General features: G+C 40.3%; 1 protein-coding gene across 2 annotated transcripts in view; it reads left to right on the plus strand.

The window, feature by feature from the left end:
• Positions 1 to 27,201, plus strand: part of RBL1 (RB transcriptional corepressor like 1) — a gene marked incomplete at both ends in the record, with an annotated part of 69,352 nt that overhangs the window by 21,772 nt on the left and 20,379 nt on the right. Inside the window, 7 exons of one of the 2 annotated variants that reach the window (XM_080716305.1) lie at positions 722 to 825; positions 4,292 to 4,429; positions 12,947 to 13,126; positions 15,465 to 15,597; positions 16,872 to 17,138; positions 22,437 to 22,648; positions 26,278 to 26,454. In XM_080716305.1, the coding sequence (XP_080572431.1) occupies positions 722 to 825; positions 4,292 to 4,429; positions 12,947 to 13,126; positions 15,465 to 15,597; positions 16,872 to 17,138; positions 22,437 to 22,648; positions 26,278 to 26,454 (1,211 nt within the window). The remainder of the gene's footprint in view (positions 1 to 721; positions 826 to 4,291; positions 4,430 to 12,946; positions 13,127 to 15,464; positions 15,598 to 16,871; positions 17,139 to 22,436; positions 22,649 to 26,277; positions 26,455 to 27,201) is intronic. The other variant, XM_080716306.1, reaches the window with a different exon arrangement.

Genomic DNA, 27,201 nt, shown 5'->3' on the forward strand with positions numbered 1-27,201 from the left:
CAAATAAAAGCTAAAAAATAAAAAAATAGGGTAGGGGTGTAGCTCAGAGGTAGAATGCCCCTAGGTTTAATCTTCTGTACTGCAAAAAAGAAAAGGAAAATAGATTATCTCCAAAGTTAAAATTCAAGTTTCCTCCTCCTTTTCCTCCTCCTCTTTCTCCTTCTTCTCTGTAGAGCTCTGTATGAAACTCAGGGCCTCATACATGTTAGGCAAATATTCTGCTGCTTTAGTCTTTAACCTTTTTTTTTTTTTTGTACTGTGGTTTGAACCCAGAGGCTTTTTGCCTCCAAACTACAACCTTTAGACCAGTTTTATATCTTATTTGGGAATAGGGTCTCACTAAGTTGCTGAGAGCCTCACTAAGTTGCTGAGGCTGGTTTGAACCTGCAATCCTAGTGTCTCAGCCTCCTAAGTAATGGAATTACAAGCGTGTACCACCATGCCAGGTTCAACCAGATTTTATTTATTTATTTTGCGGGTCTGGGGATGGAACCCAGGGCCATTTGACCTCCGAGCTACACCCCCTGCCCTATTTTTTTATTCTTTATTTTGAAACAGGGTCTCACTGAGTTGCAACGGGCTTCCCTAAGTAGCTGAGGCTATTCTCGAACCATAATTCTCCAGTCTCAGCCTCCCGAATGCTGGGCTTACAAGCATGCGCCATCACTCCCAGCTTTGACCAGATTTTAATAGCACATTTTTTTCCTTTGTTTCCCTTTAGACTTTGCTGTAAACAGATTAAAGCTGGCAGAAATTTTGTATTATAAAATGTTAGAGACTGTAATGGTTCAGGAAACACGAAGACTTCATGGAATGGACATGTCAGTAAGTGAATTTACTCTCTCTTAGCCACTGACAGGGGCCAAAAGTCCTATCTTGGAAGCAGTTTTCTTGGTACTAGTTTTTTGGTACTAGAGATTAAACCCAAGAGCATTCTACCTCTGAGTTACACTCCTAGCCTTTTTTATTATTTTGTTTCAAAACAGGGTTTTGCTAGGTTGCTGAGAATCTCCTTAAGTTGGTGAGGCTAGTCTTGAACCTGTGATCCTCTTGTCTCAGCCTCTCAAGTACTGGGATTACAGGTGTTCCACCATCCCAGTTCGAGATGACATTTTCATTAATTTTAATTGACTTTGGCACATCTGGGGATAGATGTCTAGGCAGAAATGTGAAATACATAAAAATCATCTTTGATGTACTATCCGTATTCTTTACTTTTAGGTCCTTTATTATTGATGTTTGTTCTCCTTCATTCCCAACTAGTGATGATGAATTCCACTTCTCAAATATTAAGCTAACTTATAATTAATATATATTTATTAGTCTGCCTCCCAGAGATTTTTGGATTATAAAGTGATGGTTGTTTTTCTAAAAAAGATACTTTGCTGCCGGGCATGGTAGTACACACTTATAATCCCAGTACTTGGGAGGCTGAGACAGGAAGATCGCACAGGTTCGAAGCCAGCCTCGGCTACTTAGTAAGGCTCTCAGCAACTTAGTGAGACTCTGTTTCCAAATAAAATATAAAGTAGGTAGAAAGCCTCTGGGTTCCATCCCCAGTACCACCAAAAAAACCAAAACACAAAAAATTTTGTTTTCTTTGATCATTTGACCAAGCCTAACCACTGTCTCCAAAAGGTACGTAATATAATTTCTTTACAAATTAAACTCAACATGATTTTTCAGTCTCTTTCTCCTTCCCTTAGTCTCTGCAGTCACTCTTAGTTTTCTGATCTTTTCTTCCAATAGGAACAGATAGGAATAGGTTGATGTCTAAGGATGCTGCATAACTATTATAACAGAATTTCTGTTTTCACCCTAGAAATCTTTTTCATATGTCTTCTGCATTTGGTCCCCTTTTTCCTGTTGTTGTTGTTGTTGTTGTTGTTGTTGTTGTTGTTGTTGTTGTTGTTGTTTCAGAACTGGGGATTGAACCCAGGGGGATGAAACAGGGGCATTGTACCTTTGAGCTACTCCTGCAGACCTATTTTTTAGTCTTTTTATTTTTGAAACTGAGGTTTTCCTCAAATGCTAGATTATTTTTGGTTCTCCAATTATATTTTAATAAGACACTAAAAAGTTGATTCTAGAGTGTGTAAGAAGCTGGGCATACTGGCGTACACATGTAATCCTAATACTTGGGTGGCTGAGATAGGATCACAAGTTCAGGGACAACTTCAGCAAGTAGTAAGGCTCTCAGCAACTTAACAAGACCCTGTTTTCAAACAAAAACAAAAACAGAAAGGAATAGGGGTGTAGCTTGGAGGTAGAATGTTCCTGGGTTCAGTTCCCCGTACCACATACACAGATAAAGAGTACATGAGCAGAGTGTGATGGCACACATCTGTACGGGCTCAGACAGGCAGAATACAGGTTTGAAGCCAGTATATGGTAACTTAGCAAGATCCTATTTCAAAATAAAAAAATTAAATAGGACTGAGGGTAGCTCAGAGGTAGTATGCCCCTGTGTTCAATCTTCAATACCACAATAGATAGATTGATAGATAGGCAGGCAGGCAGACTGGGGATGTAGTTCAGTAGAGCTTCCTGGTGTGCAATTCCTAGTATTACAAAATAATAATAACAACAAACCCTAAAAAAAAATATATATATATATATATTTTGGTACTAGGGATTGAATCCAGAGGTATGCTACCTCTGAGCTACAACCCTAGCACTATTTTTATTATTTGATTTTTTTTTTTTTTTTTTGGTAGTACTGTGGTTCCTGGAAACCCTTCTACCTCCGGGCTATATTCCCAGACACTCATTTTTTATATTTTTATTTGGAAACAGGATCTTTTAAGCCAGCAAGGCTCGCTTCGAACCTGCGCAATCCTCCTGTCTCCACCTCCCAAGTGCAGGGATTACAAGCGTGCGCCACCAGGCCAGCATTTATTATTATTTTGAAATATTATCTTGTAAGTTGCTGAGGATCTGGCTAAATTGCTGTGGCTTTCAAACTTGCAATTTTTCTGTCTCAGCCCCCAAGTACTAGGATTACAGGCATATACCAGCACCCCCAGCTTTCACTAATTATTTCAATCATTGGTCACACACACATACACCACGCCCAGTCTTCACTAATTGTTTCAGTCTTTGGACACACACACAAACACACCCACCACCACCCCCTAGCCTGGCATGGAGGCACACTCTTATAATCCCAGTACTTGGAAAGCTGAGACAGGAGGATCCTAGTTTCAAAGCCCAGCCTTCATTAATTGTTTCAATCAGTGGTGTCTGTCTGTCTCTCTCTCTCTCTCTCTCTCTCTCTCTCTCTCTCTCTCTCTCACACACACACACACACACACACACACACACACACACACACACACACATGCCAGCCAGCCAGCCAGCACTCTTTTAATCCCAGTACTTGGGAAGCTGACACAGGAGGATCCTAGGTTCGAAGCCAGCCTCAGCAACTTAGTGAAGTTCTCAGCAACTTAGTGAGACCCTGTTTTCAATTAAAAAATAAAATAGGTCTGAGGGCATAGCTTGGAGGTAGAATGTTCGGGTTTCATCCTGAGTAGCACACATAACAAGAACAAAAAAAAACTGGCCATGGTGGCTCAAACCTGTAATCCCAGTACTTGTGAGGCTGAGACAGGAGGATTGCAGGTTTGAAGACAGCCTCAGCAAGTAGTGAGTTTCTCACCAACCTAGTGAGAATAAAACAGGGCTGAGGCATAGCTTAGAGGTAGAATGCTTCTGAGTTCACTCTCCAATACTACACACGCACGCACACACACACACACACACAAAATCAGTCTTAATGTTCTTATCTTGATCATAATATTGAATATATTATTTTATTTTTTAATATTTTATTATTCAGATTTCAATGCAATTGTTATGTATACTTCATTTACATTTAAGATCTACCGGTGAACAAGATTACATATAAGAAAACTTTACCATTTTGAGAGCTCTAATAATTTTTTTCTAGTACTGCAGAGTCAACATAGGGCCTTATGCCTGCTAGGCAAAGACTGTAAAATGAACGGTATCCCCAGCCCAAAAACTCTAATTTTTATCTCTGATAACCTAGCATAAAATAATTTGTATATGCCAGATATGACAATATGCAGTTTAATGAGACCCAATTTCAAAATTAAAAATAAAATAGGGCCAGAGGTATAACTCAGAGGTAGAATGCTTCTAGGTTTAATCCCCAGTAGCATGCCAAAAAATTTGCAGAGGTTAGTTTGTCATTGTAGTTTTTTATAGAATGACAAAGACTGAAAGTGCCGAGAAATATTAATCTGTATTTCTTTTCTTCCCCAAGGTGCTTTTAGAGCAGGACATATTTCATCGTTCCTTGATGGCTTGCTGTTTGGAAATCGTGCTCTTTGCCTATAGCTCACCTCGTACTTTTCCTTGGATTATTGAAGTTCTCAATTTGCAGCCATTTTATTTTTATAAGGTGAGGAGATAGCAAAGTTCTGTTATGTTGTATCTCACACAAACAGTGTATTTATTTTAGTGCTGAAGAAACTGAGGTGCTTCTGGAAAATATTTCTGATAACTGTATTCCTTTTGGGTAGAACAAAGAAAAAGGGAGAAAATGAGGTTATCAGTCAGTTACGCCAACTTTACAGCTCAGTTCTTTTTCTATCAATAATCTGCAAATTGTGACCTGGTACTAAGAATTAAACTTTCTTTATTTTGAAACAGGGTCTCACTGAGTTACTGAGGGCCTCACTAAGTCTGTGAACCGTGATCCTCCTGTTTCAGCCTCCCAAATGCTGGGATTACAAGCATGCGCCACCACGCCTGACTCAAAAACACTTTCTTTCAGAAGAAAAAGATCTGAAATTGATTTTTATAGGCTACCAATATGGCTTCATGGTAGAGCACTTGCCTAGCATATACATGACCCTGGATCTGATTTCCATCACTCCCTCAAAAAAAAAGAAAAGCCAGGCACAGTGGTGCACATCTGTAATTCCAGTGCTTGGGAGGCTGAGACTGGAGGATTGCAGGACAGAGAGCAGCCTCAGCAATGCAGTGAGGCCCTCAGTGCGTTAGGGAGACCCTGTTTCAAAATAAAAATTAAAATAGGGCTGTGCATGTGGCTCAGGGGTTAAATACTCCTGTGTTCCATTTTCAGTACCACACACACACAAGAGAAAAAAAAAGAGGAAGAAAGTAAAATCTGTAAAACTGCAGAGATGGTCTGGCTGACGGAAGCGAGATAACAGATCATGCTTATTCCCCAAAGTTGAGCTAAATCAGTTTGTTCGAATCTTACTTACCTATTTTCTTCTGGGACTGCTAGAAAAACAGGAACCTTCCTTTAAAGAGAAACCTCTTCTTCTAGGACTGTTCGAAGTCATAGGTACTGATTTATGTCATCACAGTCAGTAATAGTTAATGTTTATCTAGTTTTCAAATATAGGACTTGATGGCTGCTATTATGTTTTTGGCATGATTTAATTAATATTTACTCATCTGTCTATCAAACTACTGATGAAAGAAATATTAATTTGAAGAATTAAATTTGAACATGGTGCTGGGAATGGACCCAGGCCCTCACACATGCTGCGCAAGTACTCTACCACTGAGTTCCATTCTCAACCCAGGAGTCACCATTTTTTCTTCTTGTTTTTGTTGTGTGTGTTTGGTATTAGGCATTGAACTGAGGAACATTCTGCCTCCAAGCTATATCCTCAACCCTTCTTATGTTTTGTTTAGAAAATAGGGTCTCTAGGATGCTGAGACTCTCACTACACTGCTGAGGCTATCCTTGAATGTGCAGCTCTCCTGTCTCAGCCTGACAAGTACTGGAATTATAGGTGTGCATTGTAAATCCATTGAGAATGTGTAAAAAGCTACACATTTTTTAAATTTATTTTTTAATTTTTATGTGGAACATATTGAAAATGGCATAATTCAGACTATGCTTGGTACCCCTTTTCCCCCTCCCAACAATGAGTGTCCAGGTTAATCATGCTATATTTATATTTTTATACAAATTTGGATGATTCTCCTTCATTAATCAACCTCAGCCTTTTTCCTCTTCTATCCTTCCATTCTAGCTTTGGTGAGGTTTCTCCTTCATTGTGTGGAGTTTCTTTGGTATCCCTAATACTCCCTGGTTTGGGCATATTATTTTTTTTAATTTATTTTATTGGTGCACTGTATTCATACATCATAATGGGATAAAAATAATACTTTTGTAGACATACATGCACACATCGCCCAGTTAGCCCCTACCCGATCGCCACCCTGTTCCCTCCGCATCCCTCCTTCCCATGCTTGGCTTAGTGGTTGACATCTAGTATTATAGCAATTTATCCAATATTAACGTTGATAATCTCACATAACAGTTTCATTTGTCTGATACCAAGCTTTTGATGACTTAAGGATAACATTTCAATATTTCTTTTTGCTTTCTTTCTTACCAGAGAATATTTTCTTTTTTTTTTAAGGTGAAACTATCATATATTTATTTATTTTTCACCAAAAATCTATCCTAATATGGAATATGGACTCTAGATACCCAAAATGATCTCAAAAAAGAACAAAGCTAGAAGATGTGTGTTTTCTGATTTCAAACCATATAAAGCTACAATAATTGAAACAGTGTAGTACTGTTCTAAAGGCAGATATATAAACCATTGGAGTTAAATAAAAGCCTAGAGATAAATTCTTCCATATATTGTCAGGTTATTTTTGACAAGGTTTCCATGAACATTTGGTGGAGGAAATAATTATCTTTTAACTAAATATTGTTGAAAAATAATAATTACATGGAAAAGAATAAAATCAGACCCTTACCTAACACCGTATACAAATATTAACTCAAAATATATAAAAGACCTCAATATAAATCTTAAGACTATAAACTTTTAGAAGAAAATCTGGGTCATAAAACCTCACAACATTGAAATTGGCAGTGATTTCTTGGATATGATTTCAATGGCACAAGCAGCAAAAGGGTAAACAAACTCCCTAAAAAATAAAAGCATATTGTATATCCAAAGACAACGTAAACCGAGTTAAAAGTTACTGATAGAATGGGATAAAATATTTCCAAATACTATATCTGAAGGTATATTAGTATTCCAACTAGAAATCCTAGAAATTAGCAACAATAAAAGCAAACAATACAATTTAGAGATAGGTAAAAGACTAACATAAATAATGAATCTCCACAGATAACCAATCTTAGTTGTCTGTTGGGTGGAAAATCTTATTTCTCTGGTTCTGGTGTGTGTTACCTATTTCTTCTTTGTAGTTAATCTCTTTGAGTATTTTCTCTAGCGCTGGTTTTGAAGACATAAATTCCTTCAGTTTCTGTTTGTCATGGAAGCTTCTTATTTCTCCATCCAATTTGATAGATAGTTTTGCTGGGTAGGAAATTTTTGGCTGGAAGTTGTTTTCTTTCAGAGTTTGGAATATGTTACTCCAAGCCCTTCTGGCTCTCATGACTTGGTTTGGGAAGTCTGGAGTGATTCTAATTGGTTTGCCTCTGAATGTCAATTGGCCCTTTGTTTTTGTTGCCTTTAAGATTCTCTGCTTGGCTTCCACATTGGTCATTTTGACAATTATGTGGCATGGGGATCCTCTTCTCCGATCCTGTCTAAAGGGAGTTCTATAAGTTTCCTGGACCTGTGTATTGACCTCTTGCTCTATTTTTGGAAAATTTTCTCTTATTATTTCTTTGAAGATATTACTTATTCCTTTGGTTTCACCTTCTTTTCCCTCCTCTATTCCAATTATTCTTAGGTTAGCTCTCTTAAAATTGGCCCATATTGCCGGGCGTGGTGGCGCACGCTTGTAATCCTCGCGCTTGGGAGGCAGAGACAGGAGGATCGCGCAGGTTCGAAGCCAGCCGCGCACGCTGGCTTAGGAGACCCTGTTTCCAAATAAAAAAAATGTTAAAATAGGTCTGGGAGTGTAGCCCGGAGGTAGAAGGGCTTCCAGGAACCCCAGTACCACCAAAAAAAAAAAAAAAAAATTGGCCCATATTTCTTCAGTGTCAGATTCCTGCTGTTGGATTTTTTTTTCTAAATTAGAAACTATGTGTTCATTTTTTGAATGATCTTTTAAGATCAAGATTCTATTCTCCATGTGGTCTAGTCGGTTGTTTGTACTTTGAATTGAGGCCTTTACTTCATTAATTGCATCCTTTATCTCTTTTTGACTCTCTCTGAATTCTTTTCGAAACACCTCTATTATTTCTACAGTTATTTTCCTGATTTGAGCTTCTAGAAATTTCTGAATTTCTGTTTTGTCAGGTTCTGATGTTGTGGGGTTGTGGGCATTCATTGCTCCATTGTTATTCCTCTTTCCCATGATTTGGGAAGTTTGTGCCTTCTCTGGGTTCTTCCCTTGGGTCACTATGACTTCACTTAAGGTGCTCTGGATCTCGAGTCTGTGGTATCTTGGTCCCCACTACTGCTTTACTGGGTTGTATGGCAGAGTCTCAGACCCAGGGAGTCAATCGAAGCTGCTTTAGACCATGGGGGGTGCCAGGTTGGGCATTCTCCTATGGTGTGATATCTATGCCACCGCCACTCCCCCACTGGGTCAAGTCCCTGGGATTCAGTACTGGGATTTCTCCTCCAGGGCCCGCAATTTGACTCACTGTTGTTGAGTGCGCAGATGTAACCGAAGTGGACTCGGTGAATTCACTGCTGCTGCCACGCCCTCGCCGTGAGGCTAGTGTATTTCTTCTCTGATTTTGAGCTCCGCTCTGAGTCCCTGCAAGGTGTGCTGAGCCCAGCCCCTGGGAGCTTAAGATGCTCCCTGCGCAGAGAAAACTGCCGAATCCCGCCCGGCTGTTCCGCAGCGGCTCACCTTGGCTCACTGTCCGCCGCTCCTCTCTGGAGCCTGGTGGGCTGTTGAGTGCGTTGGTCTGGTGCCATCCGGTGAATTCGCCGCTGCTGCCGGCAGTAAGGCGCTGCTGCCGTGTCCTCGGGCGTGAGGTCGGCGTATCTCCTCTGTGGCTCTGAGCTCTGTTATGAGTTCCCTTCCTCTCTGGAGCCTGGTGCTGCAAAAGAAGATGGCGCCCACCGCTTTGCGCCGCGGCTCCAGCTGCAGCACTGTAGTCTGGTTTCTGGTGTCTCGTTTTTCCAGCCCTCTTTTTCTCTGTCCCTTGAAATTACATTTTTTGTTTCTCTGCTGATGGTGTTTTCTGGCTATGAAAGGCGCTGATTTTGTGGTAATAGAGATTGGTTGTTAGCGGGGCTCGTAAGCCCCGCTTTCCTCCGTCGCCATCTTCCCGGAAGTCTGGTTTTGGCATATTAGAGAAAACATATGTCCCTTCTCTTTCTGTGCTTAGCTTATCTCACTTAACATAATGTTCTCCAGGTCATTCCATCTTCTTGCGAATGACATGATTTTGTTCTTTATAGCTGAGTAGAATTCCATTGTGTGTATTTCCTATAATTTTGCAATCCCTTCATCTGTTGATGGAGACCTAGGTTGGTTCCATATTTTGGCCATTATGAATTGTGCTATGAACATGGGTATGAATATGTTACTGTAGTTCTCTGATTTCAACCCTTTTGGACAAATACCCAGGAGAGGTAGTCGGATCATATGATGGATCTATTCCCAGTTTTCTAAGGAATCTCCACACTGATCTCCATAGCAGCTGAACTAGTTTGCACTCCCACCAACAGCGTAAAAGAGTTCCTCTTTCCCCACATCTTTGCCAGCATTTATTGTTTGAGTTCTTCATGCTTGCCACTCTGATTGTGGTTAAATGGAAACTCAGCATAGTTTTGATTTGCATCTCTCTGATGGGTAATGATATTGAACATCTTTTCATGTATCTATTGGCCATTTGTATCTCTTCTTTTGTGAAGTATCTATTCAGTTTATTTGCCCACTTCTTGATTGGGTTACTTGTTTTGCTAATGTAGATTTTTTTTTTTTTTTTTTTTTTTTGGTGGTACTGGGGTTCCTGGAAGCCCTTCTACCTCCGGGATACACTCCCAGACCTATTTTATATATTTTTTTTATTTGGAAACAGGGTCTCCTAAGCCAACATGCACGGCTGTCTTCGAACCTGCGCGATCCTCCTGTCTCCGCCTCCCAAGCGCGAGAATTACAAGCGTGCTCAACCACGCCTGGCATTAATGTAGAGTCTTTTGAGCTCTTTGTATACTCTGGATATTAGCCCTCTATCTGAGTGGTGGCTGGTAAAGATCTCCCATTCTATAGGCATTCTCTTTAGGTTCTTTTTTTTTTTTTTTTTTTTTTTTTGCGGGACTGGGGGTGGAACCCAGGGGCATTTGACCTACGAGCTACACCCCCTGCCCTATTTTTTATTCTTTATTTTGAAACCGGGTCTCACTGGGTTGCAGAGGGCCTCACTAGGTAGTTGAGGCTGTCCGTGAACTGCGATCCTCCAGTCTCAGCCTCCCGAATTCTGGGATTAAAAGCGTGCGCCACCACGCCCGGCTCTCTCTTTAGGTTCCTGATGGTTTCCTTTGCTGAGAAGAAACTTTTTAGTTTGATGTTAATAATAATTTGTTAATTATTGCTTTAATTTCCTGCGTTTTGGAGGTCTTGTTGAGAAAGTTACTGCCTGTGCCTATATGTTGGAGTGTTGAGCCTATGCCCTCCTCTAATAACTTCAGTCTCTGGTCAGAGCTACACATTTTAAGAATTGAGGCTTAGAATGTAAAACTTTTTCCATCATCACACTATTACTGAGAGCAAAGACTTTAACTACTTTTCTTTCATGTAGCTTTTTTCACTTTCTCAAATTTTACAATGCATTTATAGTAATGAATACCAAAGATTAATCAATTAATCGATCTGCTGCAAAAGATCAAAACATCTGGAAGTCTTCCCTTTCTCCCTCTCCTCCTCTTCCCCCTCCTTTTCTCTTCTCTTTTTTTTTTTTTTTTAACGCTGGGAATTGAACCCAGGGGCATTCTACCTCTGAGATACACACCCAGTCCTATTTTTTTTTATTCTTCATTTTGAAAGAGGGTCTCACTAAGTTGCAGAGGGCCTCACTAAGTAGCTGAGGCTCACTGTGAACCTGCCATCTTCCTGTCTCAGCCTCTCAAGTACTGGGATTACAAGTGTGTGCCACTATGCCCAGCTATGAGACCATGTTTCAAAATAAATATAAATAAATTAATTAAAGTATAGCCTCAGCTTTTACTTAGTAATAGTATGATGATGGATAAATTTTACATTATGAGTCTCAATTCTCTCATCTCCTCTAGGGACTTGATCTTTATGACCCTGACCAGGTGGCCCAGCTTGGTGAAGGGGGACTCACTCCTTGTCTTTAGCCTTGCCTTCATGAGTTCCCAGACCCCAACCCCAGAGCACTGTCTCAGAAGCTGTCTAAAATGGTCTCATTCCAGGGCCTCTCCCTGCATCAGGGTCATTTACCACTTGGCGTTTTCTCAGAAAAGAAGCACAATTACTTTTATTTATTTATTCATTATTTATTTATTTATTTATTATATTCATTTATTTTGTACTGAGAATTGAACAAGGACATTTTACCTCAAAGCTATACTCCCAGCCCTTTTTATTTTTTATTTTAAAATGGGATATTGCTAAGTTGTTGATGGTCTCATTTAGTTGCCAAGGCTGACCTTGAACCTATGATCCTCCTGTCTCAGCCTTCCAGGTACTGGGATTATAGGTGTGTGCCACTGTGCCAAACCAGCACATAGTTCTTTTTTTTTTTTTTTTTTTTTTTTTGCGGGTCTGGGGATGGAACCCAGGGGCATTCAACCTCCTAGCTACACCCCCTGTCCTATTTTTTATTCTTTATTTTGAAACTGGGTCTCACTGAATTGTAGAGGGCCTCACTAAGTAGCTGAGGCTGTCCGTGAACCACGATCCTCCGTCTCAGCCTCCCGAATGCTGGGATTACAAGCGTGTGCCACCATCCCCAGCTACATAGTTCATTTTAAATAGTTCAATCATTCTGTTCTTATGAGATACTGGGAAGAATAGTCTAGGAAGGGCAATAAATTCAAAATAAAGATAGAATGGAAACTACCACTTTGGGGCTATTGATGGGTTTCTATGTATCATTACCTCAGTATTTTATGTCTCATGTAAGACATAAAAAAACAGAAATGTATGAAAATATTTTTATTTATTTATTTGTTTATTTATTTATTTATTTATTTATTTTAGTAGTACTGGGTTCCTGGAAGCCCTTCTACCTCTGGGCTACACTCCCAGACCTATTTTATATTTTTGAAACAGGGTCTCTTACGCCAGCGTGGCTGGCTTCGAACCTGCGCGATCCTCCTGTCTCCACCTCCCAAGCGCGGGGATTACAAGCGTGCGCCACTACGCCCGGCTATGTGAAAATATTTTAAAGACTTTTTTTATCTGTTTTTTAATATTTATTTATTTACTTATTTTGGTGGTACTGGGATTCCTGGAAGCCCTTGTACCTCCGGGCTACACTCCCAGACCTATTTTATATTTTTGAAACAGGGTCTCTTAAGCCAGCGCGGCTTGCTTCGAACCAGTGCGATCCTCCTGTCTCTGCCTCCCAAGCGTGGGGATTACAAGCGTGCGCCACCATGCCCGGCTGAAAAAATATTTTAAAGACTTTTTTTTGCAGTACTGGGTATGGAACCCAGGGGCATTCTATCTCCAAGCTATACCCACAGGCATATTTTTTATTCTTTATTTTGAAACAAGGTCTCACTAAGTTATTGAGGGCCTTACTAAGTAGCTAAGGCTGTCCTCGAACCTGCAATCCTCCTGTTTCAGCCTCCCAAGAACTGGGATAACAAGCATGCACCACACACTGGCTTATTTTAAAGACTTTTAAAACTTACTTATAAATGAAAAGGTATCAAGCCACAGAATTGTGGCTCAAAGGTGACAATGATTCTGTGTCAGAATAAGGCTGTAGCCAGTCATGCTTGTAAGCCCGGTATAGAACTTATTGCTTGACACCACTTTGATCACTCCATTTTCTCCTCTCCAGGTCATTGAGGTGGTGATCCGTGCAGAGGAGGGGCTCTCCAGGGACATGGTGAAACATCTGAACAGCATTGAAGAACAGATTTTGGAGAGTTTAGCATGGAGTCACAGTTCTGCACTATGGGAAGCTCTTCAGGTTTCTACAAACAAAGTTCCTACCTGTGAAGAAGTGAGTCAGAACAGGCTAATAATCCCATCATATAAAATATTACAGCTTTATGAAGATATAATTCATAGGCCATACAGTTTACCTAAAGTATAAATTTGTTGATTTATACATATATACATATATGTGCAGGCCATCAACACAGTCAAACCACACCTTTTAGCTGTTGCTTCTCTACCCCCATCTTCTCCTAACCCTAAGCAATACTAATCTATTCATTGTCTCTATAATGTACATAAACCTATTCTGGACATTTCATACAAATGGGTTTATACTATATATAGTCCTTAGTGATTGGCTTCTTTCACTTAGCATAATGTGGTTTTGTTTTGTTTGTGGTACTGGGAATTAAGCTCAAGTGCATTGTACCTCCTAGCTATACCCCTAGCCCAATTTTATTTATTTGTTTGTTTGTTTGTCTGCTTATCTGTTTGTTTTTTATTTACAGGGGTACTGGGGCTTGAACCTGGGGGCTTATTCTATTTTCATTTTGAAACAGGGTCTCACTAGGTTGATGAGACTCTTATTACTTGCTGAGGCTGTCCTTGAACCTGTGATCCTCCTATCTCAGCTTCCCAAGTACTGGGATTATAGGGATGTTCCACCATGCCTGACTAGCATAATGTTTTTAAAGTTTACAGGAGAATTGTGGTTCACAGCCAGCCTCAGCAACTTAGTCAGACCCTGTTTCAAAATAAAGAATAAAAAAATAGGGCTGGGTATGTACTAGCCCTAAGGTAGAATGCCCCTGGATGAAAGAAAGAAAGAAAGAAAGAAAGAAAGAAAGAAAGAAAGAAAGAAAGAAAGAAAGAAAGAAAGAAAGAAAGAGAGAAAGAAAGAGAGAAAGAAAGAGAGAAAGAGAGAAAGAAAGAGAGAAAGAGGAAGAGGGAGCAGAGATACAAAGGAGAGCAAGAAAAGGAGAGGAGAAAAGAGAAAAGGAGGAGGAGGAGAGGAAGAAAGGGAAGGGCGGGAAGACTTCCAGATGTTTTGGTCTTTTGCAGCAGATAGATTAATTGATTAATCTTTGGTATTCATTACTATAAATGCATTGTAAAATTTATTGAGAAAGTGAAAAAAGCTACATGAAAGAAAAGTAGTTAAAGTCTTTGCTCTCAGTAATAGTGTGATGATGGAAAAAGTTTTACATTCTAAGCCTCAATTCTTTCATCCCTCAATGGAAGGTGAGTAAGTTCATTGGTTTGCTTCTTTTTTTTTTTTTTTTTTTCTTTTTCAGTACTGGGGATTGAACCTGGGGGCATTCTACCTTTGAGCTACGTCCCTAGCCCTATTTTTTATTTTTTTATTTTGAAACATGGTATCACAGCTGGGCATAGTGGTGCACAAGAGAGACTGAGACAGGAAGATTGCAGGTTCACATCCTGCCTCAGCTACTTAGTGAGGCCCTCTGCAACTTAGACCCTTTTAAAATAAAGAATAAGCTGGAGGCCGGGCGTGGTGGCGCACGCTTGTAATCCCCGCGCTTGGGAGGCAGAGACAGAAGGATCACGCAGGTTCGAAGCCAGCCGCGTGTGCTGACTTAGGAGACCCTGTTTCCAAATTTTAAAAAATGTAAAAAAATAGGTCTGGGAGTGTAGCTTGGAGGTAGAAGGGCTTCCAGGAACCCCAATACCACAAAGAAAGAAAAGAAGAAGAAGAAGCTGGGCGTGGTGGCGCACGCTTGTAATCCCAGCGCTTGGGAGGCGGAGACAGGAGGATCGTGCAGGTTTGAAGCCAGCTGCGCTAGCTTAAGAGACCCTGTTTCCAAATAAAAATAAAAATATAAAAAATAGGTCTGGGAGCATAGCCCGGAGGTAGAAGAGCTTCCAGGAACCCCAGTAACACACACACACACACACACACACACACACGCGCACACACACACACACACACACACACACAGAATAAAGAATTTAAAAAAATAGGGCTGGGTGTGTAGCTCAGAGGTAGAATGCTCCTGGGTTCAATTCCCAGCACCATAAAAAACAAACAAACAAACAAAAAACATGGTCTCAATAAGTTAAAGAGGGCCTCACTAAGTAGCCGAGGCTGGATGTGAACCTGCAATCTTCCTGTCTCAGCCTCTCAAGTACTGGGATTATAGCTGTGTGCCTCTACACCCCACTTCATAGGTTTACTTATACTGGTCAGTATAGCTTACAGAAATAAATTATAAGGTTAAGTCAGATAAGCTTTTCATATATTCAACAACATTAACAATTGAGCACTTTATGAAATTTGTTATATTTTGTAAAGAATTTGTTAAAGGAGGAGAAAACAATAGAAGAAGAAAGCTTTTTTCTAAGTTTTAATCATTGGGTTTAGTGGTACATAAAACAAGGGGTTTTGTTTCCTACAGGTTATATTCCCCAATAACTTTGAAACAGGAAATGGAGGAAATGTACAAGGACATCTTCCCATGATGCCAACATCTCCCATAATGCACCCACGAGTCAAAGAGGTTCGGACTGACAGTGGGAATCTTCGAAGGGGTAGGTTCAACGTTGGTAAAATAATGAGAAACTAATAAAGATCATTTTTGTCAGAGAAAATTTCAAGTTTTAATAAATAATTAAGAGATCTAATTTCTTTATCAGGATTTGACTAGAAGCTTAATGCTTATACCAACACCATTATGTGGTATCTTGTATACTTTGTATATTAAAGTATAAGGATTTTGAGCTTAATTTTGAATATTATTTATTTATTTATTTATTTGCGATACTGGGGATGGAACGCAGGGGGATTCTATCTCCACGTTACACCTTAGCCCTATTTTTTATTCCTTTATTTTAAAACAGGGTCTCACTGAGTTGCAAAGGGCCTCATTAAGTAGTAGCTGAGGCTGCTTGCGAACCACAATCCTCCCGTCTCAGCCTCTCAGATGCTGAGATTACAAGCATGTGCCATCATGCCTGGCTATAATTTTTTAAATAGCATTGTCAGCCAGGCATGGTGGCGCATGCTTGTAATCCCAGTACTTGGGAGGCTGAGACAGGAGGATTGTGCAGGTTTGAAGCCAGCCTCAGCTACTTACTGAGGCTCTCAGCAACTTAGACTGTTTCCTAAAAAGCCTCTGGATTCCATCCCCAGCACCACACACACAAAAAATTGCAATGTCAATTATTATGGAAATAGTGTTTTGTTTTGTTTTGTTTTTTGCGGGTCTAAGTATGGAACCCAGGGACCTTCAACCTTCAGACTACATCCACTGCCCTATTTTTTATTCTTTAATTTGAAACAGCATCTCAATAAGTTGCAGAGGGCCTCACTAAGTAGCTGAGGCTATCCCCTAACTGCAATCCAGCATTTGGGAGGCTAAAACAGGAGAATTGCGGTTCATGATCAGCCTCAGCTACTTAGCAAGGCCCTTTGCAACTCAGTGAGATACCGTTTCAAAATAAAGAATAAAAAAATAGGGCTGGGTGTGCAGCTCGTAGGTAGAATGCCCCTGGGTTCCATCCCCAGTACTGTAAAAACAAAACAAAATAAAGAATAAATATAGGGTTGGGGATGTAGCTCAGAGGTGGAATACCCCTGGGTTCAATCCCCACTACAGCAAAAAAAAAAAAAAAAGATGATGTATCATAATTTTTATATTTTATTACAATGATTTATTTCATGCCTCTGACTTGATATTCCATGAAAGTACAACCTATGTCATTCACTGCTAGATTTCTAGTACCTAATATATGAGTAAGACAAACTTGTTTATTATTTTGGAATATATTTCAAACTGTCTTGAATTTATTTTTCTCTTTATTAGATATGCAGCCATTGTCTCCAATTTCTGTTCATGAGCGTTACAGTTCTCCTACTGCAGGAAGTGCTAAGAGAAGACTATTTGGAGAGGAACCCCCGAAAGAAATGCTTATGGACAAGATCATGACAGAAGGAACAAAGTTGAAAATTGCTCCACCTTCAAGCATTACTACTGACAGTGTATCAATTTCACCTGGACAGACTCTTCTAACAATGGCCACCACCACAGTAACAGGGACAACAGGACATAAAGTTACAGTTCCACTGCATGGTAACCTTTTAATGCACTTAAAATCATTTTTTTCTAAGTTAAAAATAATTAAGAAATGTCTTACTGGATTGTATCACATGATCTTTCAAACTTTGCGTTTTTTCTTGAACCTATGCCCCACCCCTTTTTTTTTAACAGATTTTTTTTTTTTTAAAGATAAGTTTTAAGGTACGCAGCAAAATTGAGAGGAACAAGCCTGGCATGGTGGCGCACCCTTATAATCCCGACATGGGAGGTAGAGATAGGAGGATCACAGGTTCTTCACTAGCCTTAGTTACTTAGGCCCTCCGCGACTTAGTGAGGCCCTGTTTCAAAATAAAGAATAAGCCAGGTGTGGTGGTGAACACTTGTAATCTCAGTACTTGAGAGGCTGAGACAGGATCACAGGTTCAGTGACAGCTTGCAACTTAGCAAGGCTCCCAGCAACTTAGACCCTGTTTCCAAATAAATAAAATTGGGCTGGGTGTAGCTTAGGTAGAATGCCTCTGGGTTCAGTCCCCAACACCAGGTGTCACTGACAGGTAGAGTGCCCCTGGGTTCAATTCCCAGTACCACAAAAAAACAAAATATAACTTGGACTAAGACTTTTTTCCTTTTTTGGGCTGTGGGGGCCAGGTCTCAGTATTTTGCCCAGGATGGTCACAAATTCAAGGACTCCTCCCCCTCAGCCTTCCAAGTAGCTGTGACTACAGGATTGGGCCACCATACCCACCTGTTTTTCTCTTTTTTTTTCATTTTGTTCCATTAGCAACAGATGTGAGAATGAACTTTAGTGTTTCTGGAATTCTGAGAGTAAAAAATTGTAATTTCACAAGTTTAGTACAATAAAGTTTGTGTACATTCACACACACAAAAATAATCCCTAACACCAAAAAATAAAACAAATTAAAGAATTAAAAATAGGGCTGGAAGCCGGGCGTGGTGGCGCACGCTTGTAATCCCCGCACTTGGGAGGTGGAGACAGGAGGATTGCGCTGGTTTGAGCCAGCCGTGCTGGTTTAAGAGACCCTGTTTCCACATAAAAAGTAAGAAAATAGGCCTGGGAGTGTAGCCCATGGGAGTGTATCCCGGAGGTAGAAGCGCTTCCAGGAACCCCAGTACCACCAAAAAAATAAAAAATAAATAAAAATAGGGCTGGGGGTATAGTTCAGAGGTTGAATCCCCAGTAGTGTTAAAATATATATATATATTGTTGAGAAGAACTTACCTTACAGAGATTTCCACCTCACTCTGCCCCACAGCCTCCCCAACCATCAGCATATCAGCATCCTATGAAAGAGCGCTACATTTGTTAAAATCCATGAATCTGTACTGACATGTTACCCAAAGTTCTCTTTTTTTTTTTTTTTTTTTTTCTTTGACAGGAGATGGAACCCAGGAGCATTCTACCTCCAAGCTTCATCCCCAGTCCTATTTTTTATTCTTTATTTTGAAACAGGGTCTCACTAAGTAGCTGAGGTTGGCCACAAACCTGGGATCCTTCTGTCTCAGCCTCCCAAGTACTGGGATTACAATTGTGTACCACCATATCCAGCTCCAAAGTTCATTGTTTTAATTAAGATTCACTCTTGGCCAGGTATAGTGGCACACACTTGTAATCCCAATACCTGAGAAACTGAGACAAAAGGATCATAGAGTCAAAGCCAAGCCTAAGCTACTTAGTGAAGCCTTCTACAACATAGTGAGACCTTGTTTCAAATTTAAGAATAAAATAGGTCTAGGAGTATAGCTCAGAGGTAGAAGCCCCCAGTTCAATTCCCTAGCACTGCATTTTTTAAAAAAATCACTCTTGCTATACGTTTTATGGATTTTGACAATATTCACCACATTAAAAAAATTCACTCAGCTGGGTATGGTGGTGCATGCTTATAATCCCAGCATTTGAGAGGCTGAGAGAGGAGAATCACAATTTGCAAACAGCTTTAGCTACTTAGTGAAGCCTTTTTGCAACTCAGACTCTGTTTCAAAATAAAGAATAAAAAATACGGCTGGGGGTGTAGCTCAGAGGTAGAATGCTCCTGGGTTCCATCCCCAGTACAAAAAAAAAAAAAACCACTCCCCAGTAACGCAAAAATAAAAAAATTCACACTTAGCCAGCTGGTGGCGCAATCTTGTAATCCCAGTACTTGAGAAGCGGAGACAGGAGGATCACAGGTTCAAGGCCAGCCTCAGCAAGTTAGTGAGGCCATCTGCAACATAGCGAGACTGTGTTTCAAAATAAAAAAAGAATAAATAAGGCTGGGGGTGTAGCTCAAAAGTAGAATCCTGCTGGGTTCCATCCCCAGTACCATACACACACAAAAAGAAATTCACTTTTGGTATACATTTTATAGATTTTGACAATGTGTATTGAAGTATATCTAACATTATAGTATCATACAGAGTAGTTCTGCTGCCCTAAAAACTCTCTGTTAGCCACTTTTTGTTATGTTTTGAATTTATGCTGTTTTTTTTTAAGTTTTACATTTTATAAATTTACTCTTTTCATTAGGACTTATTTTGATGTGTCAGTTTTTTCAAATTGAGCAAGAATTTTGTATTTTGATTAAAAACACCTTAAATCACCAGGCATGGTGATGCATGCCTGTAATCCCAGTAGTTGGGAGGCTGAGACAGAAGGAATGCAAGTTCAAGGACAGCTTCAGCAAGTAGTGAGACTCTCATCAACGTAGCAAGACCCTGTTTCAAAATAAAAGTAGCTAGCCGGGCATGGTGGTGCACACTTGTAATCCCCTCGCTTGGGAGGCTGAGACAGGAGGGTTGTACAGGTTCGAAGCCAGCCTCAGCTACTTAGTGAGGCTCTCAGCAACTTAGTGAGACCCTGTTTCCAAATAAAATATAAAAAAGGTCTGGGAGTATAGCCCGGAGGTAGAAAGCCTCTGGGTTCCACCCCCAGTACCACCAAAAAAATAAAAAATAAAAAAATAAAAGTAGATGGGTATGGTGGCGCTTGCTTGTAATTCCCGCACTTGGGAGGTGGAAACAAATTTAAAAATATAGAAAATATGTGTCTGGGAGTGTAGCCTGGAGATAGAAGTGTTTCCAGGAACCCCAGTACCAATAAATAAATAAATAAATAAATAAATAAATAAATAAATAAATAAATAAATAAATGTGAAATAAGGCTGAGGGGTTATCTTGGAGGTAGAATGCCCCTGGGTTCAATTTGCAATAACATACACACATTCATCCCAGGGTTCTATCTCCAATCTCTACTCCCAGCCCCATCTTATTCTTTATTTTGAAGCAGAGTCTCACTAAGTTGCAGAGGGCCTCATTAAATTGCTGAGGCAGGCCATAGACTTGCAATTCTACTGTATCAGCCTCCCAAGTACTGGGGTTACAAGCATGTGCCACCAGGCCTGGCCAAAATTTACTTTCTTAAAATAGATTTAAAGTTTGAAAATGTTACAGGTACAAACAAAAATACAGAACAAAATTTGCTTTTCTTTTTTCTTTTGTGGTACTAGGAATGGAACCAAGGGGCTTTCTACATCTGGGCTATACTCCCAGACCTATTTTATATTTTATTTGTAAACAGGGTTTCACTATGTTGCTGAGAGCCTCCCTCACTCAGTAGCTGAGGCTGGCTTTGAACCTCCGCAATCCTCCTGTCTCAGCCTCCCAAATACTGGGATTACAAGTGTGCACCACCATGCCTGGCTACTTTTCTTTCTTTCTTTCTTTCTTTCTTTCTTTCTTTCTTTCTTTCTTTCTTTCTTTCTTTCTTGGTGGTACTGGGCATGAAACCTAGGGGCCTTTTACCTCCGGGCTACACTCCCAGACCTATTTTATATTTTTTATTTGGAAACAGGGTCTCTTAAGCCATCAGAGGTTGGCTTCGAACCTGGAGGCTGGCTTCGAACCTGCGCAATCCTCCTGTCTCAGCCTCCCAAATACTGGGATTACAAGTGTGCACCACCATGCCTGGCTACTTTTCTTTTTCTTTCTTTCTTTCTTTCTTTCTTTCTTTCTTTCTTTCTTTCTTTCTTTCTTGGTGGTACTGGGCATGAAACCTAGGGGCCTTTTACCTCCGGGCTACACTCCCAGACCTATTTTATATTTTTTATTTGGAAACAGGGTCTCTTAAGCCATCAGAGGTTGGCTTCGAACCTGGAGGCTGGCTTCGAACCTGCGCAATCCTCCTGTCTCAGCCTCCCAAACGTGGGGATTACAAATGTGTGCCACCATGCCTGGCTTAATCTTTATTTTGAAACAGGGTCTCACTGAGTTGCAAAGGACCTCACTAAGTAGCTGAGGCAATCTGCTAACCCGCAAACCTCCTGTCTCAGCCTCCTGAACATTGGGATTACAAGCCTGCGCCATCACACCCAGCTAAAATTTGCTTCTTTTTTTGTGTGTGGGTCTGGGGATGGAACCCAGAGGCATTTGATCTCCAAGCTACATCCCCTGCCAAATTTTTCATTCTTTATTTTGAAACAGGGTCTCACTGAGTTGCGGAGGGCCTCACTAAGTAGCTGAGGCTGTCTGTGAATCGCGATCCTCTGGTCTCAGCCTCCCAAATGCTGGGATTACAAGCGTGCGCCACCACACCCGGCTAAAATTTGCTTCTTTAAATAGAACAAGTATAGGCTGGGTATGGTGGTGCATGCTTGTAATCCCCACGCTTGGGAGGCAGAGACAGGAGGATCGCACGGTTCGAAGCCAGCCCCGCTGGCTTAAGAGACCCTGTTTCTAAAAATAAAAAAGTTTAGCCAGGCGTGGTGGTGCACGCTTGTAATCCCCGCGCTTGGGAGGCAGAGACAGGAGGATCGCGCAGGTTCGAAGCCAGCCGCGCGCGCTGGCTTAGGAGACCCTGTTTCCAAATAAAAATGTAAAAATAGGTCTGGGAGTGTAGCCCGGTGGTAGAAGGGCTTCCAGGAACCCCAGTACCACCAAAAAGAAAAAAAAAAAAAGTTCAACCCTAGACCTACAATAAATAAATAATAAATAAATAAATAAAAACAAAACAAGAGACTGGGATGTAGCTCAGTGGTAGAATGCTTGTGTATCATGCATGAGATCATGGGTTTGATCCCAGCACAACATACATACACAAAAAGAGAATATTCTTGTTTCAGGGGGAAAAAAAAAACAACGAAAATTTAATTCTAACATTGTTATTATTTTGTGCCTTTCTTCTCCTTTTGTACTATATTCCTATGCTTTATTCAAACACACACACACATTAACACACATATATACATATAAAATTATTGACAAAATGTATGTAATTGGCGATTTTTCTGGAACACACACAGCTTATTTCTAAAACAGAAATCTTGCTTGTACATGCAGGTGTTGCGAATGAGGCTGGGGAGATCACGCTGATACCTATTTCCTTGAATGCAACTCAGGAGTCAAAAGTTGAGAGTCCTGTATCACTTACTGCTCAGTCATTAGTTGGTGGGTCTCCGAAACAGACCCATCTGACTAAAGCACACGAGATTCATGTGACTGGAATAAGCAAACCAAAGAGGACTGGATCCTTAGCACTGTTTTACCGAAAGGTATGTATGCTATCTGAAAACTGCTCGTTTAATCAATGCAAGATTGAAAAGCAGTAGCATTGGCTTTTTTGTTTGTTTGTTTGTTTGTTTGTTTGTTTGTTTGTTGTAAAATACACAGGAGAAGCCGGGAATCGTGGTGCACACTTGTAATTCCAGTGCCTGGGAGGCTGAGATAGGATCACAGGTTCGAAGCCAGCTTCAGCAGTTTAGCAAGACCCTGTTTCCAAATAAATAAAATTGGTGGCACACACTTGTAATCCCAGCATTTGGGAGTCTGAGACAGGAGGAATGCCGCTTGAGGACAACCTCAGCTACTTAGTGAGACTCTCTGCAACTCAGTGAGTCCCTGTTTCAAAATAAAGACTAAAAAATAGGGCTGGGGGTGTAATTTGGAGGTAGAATGCTCCTGGATTCTCTCCCCAGTACTTCAAAAGAAAAAAAAACAAAGAAAGAAAATTGGGCTGGGAGTCTGGAGGTAGAATGACTCTGGGTTCTGGTAACACACACACACACACACACACACACACACACACACACACACACAGGAGATAGAGCTAGGGATATAGCTCAGTGGCAGACTGTTTGCCTAACATGTGCAAGGGCCTAGATTCAGTGCCCATTACCCAAAAAATTGTGTGTTTATGTGTATGAATATATATGTATATGTGTTTGTGTATATATATGTATATGTAACTATATATATAGCTCAGTAGTATTTATACATATAAGTATGTATGTGAATGTGTAGTAGTATTGAATGTATATATATAATATGTATATATGTGTGTGTGTGTGTATATACATAATGTAAAATTTGCCATCTTAGCCAGGTGTTGTGGTGCACACCTGTTATCCTGGCTACGTGGGAGGCTGAGACAGGAGGTTTGCAAGTTCAAGGCCAGCCTGGGTAATTTAATAGAGACCCATCTGACCCTGTCTCAAAATAAAATGGACCAAATGTGTAAGTCAGTGGTAGAGCACTTGCGTATTATATATGAAGCCCTGGGTTCAATCTCCAGCACTGGAAAGAAAGAAAGAGGATAGGGATATCACTCTGGTAGAGCATTTGCCTGATGCACCCAGGCCCTGGAAGCTGGGGGAGTTCAGCACCACAACAAAAATGTTAAATTACTTTCTTTGATAATGAATCTAAGATGGACAAAAAGAAGGCTTTATTTGTGAATTCTTCATTTATTTATTTTGATATTGTAAATTAAACCTACGGGTACTGTATCACAGAGCTACATCTCCAGCCATCTTATTTATTTATTTACTTATTTATTTACTTATTTAGTTGTACTGGGGGTGGAACCCAGGGCCATTCTACCTTCAGGATATACCCCAGTCCTATTATTCTTGTTTGTTTGTTTGTTTGTTTGTTTGTTTGTTTGTTTGCAGGTCTGGGGATGAAGCCCAGGGCATTCTACCTCCGAGTGACTCCCCAGCCCTATTTTTTATTCATTTTGAAACAGGGTCTCACTGAGTTGCAAAGGGCCTCACTAAGTAGCTAAGGCATTGGATTAGCTCTGCAAAAGATCCTTAACCAAGAATTATTTAATTTGTATTGTTTTTAATTATTCTAACTAGGATTTTATCTGTTACCTTCTCTCATAATGTAAAGTTGTAGCACCTTTTACTCTGCCCTAACCCAACTGGTTCCTGTTTATCCTCTGGCCAACTGTACCAGAACCGATGAGATAGGATGCAGAAAACGAGTTTGTTGTAGAATTAATTACAGGTGGCTTTGGGGTCAACTACTTGCTTCTCTTTACATCAAATTAACCTGTTGAATATCTTAAATTAGATTTTTTTTGTTGCTGTTTCGGCGTGTGTGTGTGTGTGTGTGTGTGTGTGTGTGTGTGTGTGTGTGCGCGCACGTGCATGCACGCAGTACTAGAATTGAACCCGGGGCATTCTACCTCTGAGGTACACCCCCAGTTCTATTTTTTAGTGTTTATTTTTAAACAGGGTCTCACTAAGTTGTGAAGCGCCTCACTAAGTAGCTGGGGGCGGCCATGAACCTGTGATCCTCCTGTCTCAGCCTCCCAAGTACTGGGATTACAAGCATGCACCACCACGCCTGGCTCTTAAATTAGTTTTTAAACTCAGTTTAAACATTTATTTACCTGTCAAAGATAATTTTCTGTAAGCAATAACACTTTTTTTCTAAACATTCAAAGTTAATGACTGTTTAAGTAGAATATTCTAGTTAAGTAATATCACATCAGGGATATTAAACAGTAAAACAATAAATCTTGCTGGATCTTAGGATCATTTGCATTAGTATCAATTCATACGAGCACTATATATCTGAATGTTTTGGCATTGGCTCAGGTGACTTCTTTTTAAAATATGTTTTCAAAGTATTCCAAAGAATTTTGCTATATCTGTATTCTCTTGGCATAGCATTAAACTAGTACTACAGAAGAGAAATTTCAAGCAATTTTAATGTAATAACAACCTAAGTATTTTTAAATCTTGGCCCATATTCATGGTAAAACAAAAATTTGAGAAATATAGCACATGCTTGTAATCCTTGTACTTAGGCTGAGAGAGAAGGATCACAGGTTTGATGCCAATATGAGGTAACTTAGACTCTATTTCAACAACAACAACAAAAAAAAATAGAGCCAGGCATGGAGGCACACACTTGTAATCAATCCCAGTCTTTTGGAGGCTGAGACAGGAGAATTGCAGGTTTGTGGCTAGATTCAGCTACTTAGTGAGGCCTTCTGCCACTTAGATCCTATTAGACCCTATTTCAAAATAAAGAATAAAAAAAAAAAAAAATAGGGTAGCCGGGCGTGGTGGCGCAAGCTTGTAATCCCCGCGCTTGGGAGGTGGAAACAGGAGGATCGCACAGGTTTGAAGCCAGCCTTGCTGGCTTAAAGACCCTGTTTCCAAATAAAAAATATAAAAATAGATCTGGGAGTGTAGCCTGGAGGTAGAAGGGATTCCAAGAACCCTAGTACCACACACACAAAAAAATAGGGCTAAGTCAGGCATGGTGGCACACACTTGTAATCTTAGCATTTGGGAGGCTGAGACAGGAGGATCACAGTTTGTAGACAGCCTCAGCTACTTAGTGAGGCCCTTTGCAACTCAGTGAGACCCTATTTCTAAATAAAGAATAAAAAATAGGGCTGGGGATGTAGTTCAGAAGTAGAATGCCCCTGGGTTCCATTCCCAGTACCACCAAAATAATAAATAAATAAATAAATAAATAAATAAATAAATAAATAAATAAATAAATAGGGCTGGTGTAGCTCAGCAGTAAAATGTCCCTGGGTTCAATCCCCAGTACCACAAAAAATATACATATAAAATAAAATAGGGCTGGAGATGTAATTCGGAGGTAGAACATCCCAGGGTTCAATTCCCAGTAACACACACACAAACACACATACACAAAGTTTTTCTTTTGTTTTCTGTGATATTGAGGGCTACACCCCAGCCCCATTTTTTTTATTTTGAAACAAACCCTCAGTAAGTTGCTAAAGCTATCCTCGAACCTGCAATCCTATTGTCTCAGCCTCCCAAGTGTGTACCACCACACCTGGTTCAAAGAAAAACATTTTTAGAAATAATTTACTTGATCTTTTATATTAACACATTACCTTGTATCTTAGGTTTATCATTTGGCAAGTGTACGTTTACGAGATTTATGTTTGAAACTGGATGTTTCAAATGAGTTAAGAAGAAAGATATGGACATGTTTTGAGTTCACTTTAGTTCACTGCCCTGATTTAATGAAAGACAGGCATTTGGATCAGCTCCTTCTCTGTGCCTTCTACATCATGGCAAAGGTAATGTATAGGCTGGGAGAAAGCCTTTGCTTTAGTCACCTTATTTGAAACATCAGGAACAAAATCTGTTGGACTAGACCTTAGTTTGCCTTTCATGCTGCCAGCTAACAGTACCTGCCATTATTAAATTGTAATTTGGAACTACTGCCTTCTCTGGACTCTGCAGTTAATTTCCTCAGAATCAGCTTTCCATTTCTTTTTCTTTTTTTTTTTTTTAAGGTACTGGGGGTGGAACCCAGGTGCTTTCTACCTCCACGCAACACCCCAGCCCTATTTTTTATTATTTATTTTGAAACAGGGTCTCACTGAGTTGCAGAGGGCCTCACTAATTAGCTGAGGCTGTCCTCAAGCCATAGTCCTCCTGTCTCAGCCTCCCAAATGCTGGGATTACAAGCGTGCACCACCACGCCTGGCTGCTAGCTTTCCATTTCTGAATATATTGGTCATAAAGGAGTTGGAAAATTTGAATAACACCATTTTTATCCCCACCCTCTGATACCTCTGATGTGATACTTTAAAGTGAAATGATCACTGTATTTTAGGTAAGTAACTGAGGCCCATAACTAAGTAACTTGGTCAGAATGACACAGTAAGTGGCAGCCTAGGATCTCCTCGTTCATAATCTGGTGTAAAATAGCCGGGCATGGTTTCACATGCTTGTAATACCAGCATTCCAGAGGCGGAGATGGAGAAATGTTGTGGCAGACAAGCCTCCGCTACTTAGCGAGGCCCTTCACAACTCACTGA

Source organism: Muscardinus avellanarius (genome assembly GCF_963383645.1).
Source record: "Muscardinus avellanarius genome assembly, chromosome: 19".
NCBI classification, from domain to species: domain Eukaryota; kingdom Metazoa; phylum Chordata; class Mammalia; order Rodentia; family Gliridae; genus Muscardinus; species Muscardinus avellanarius.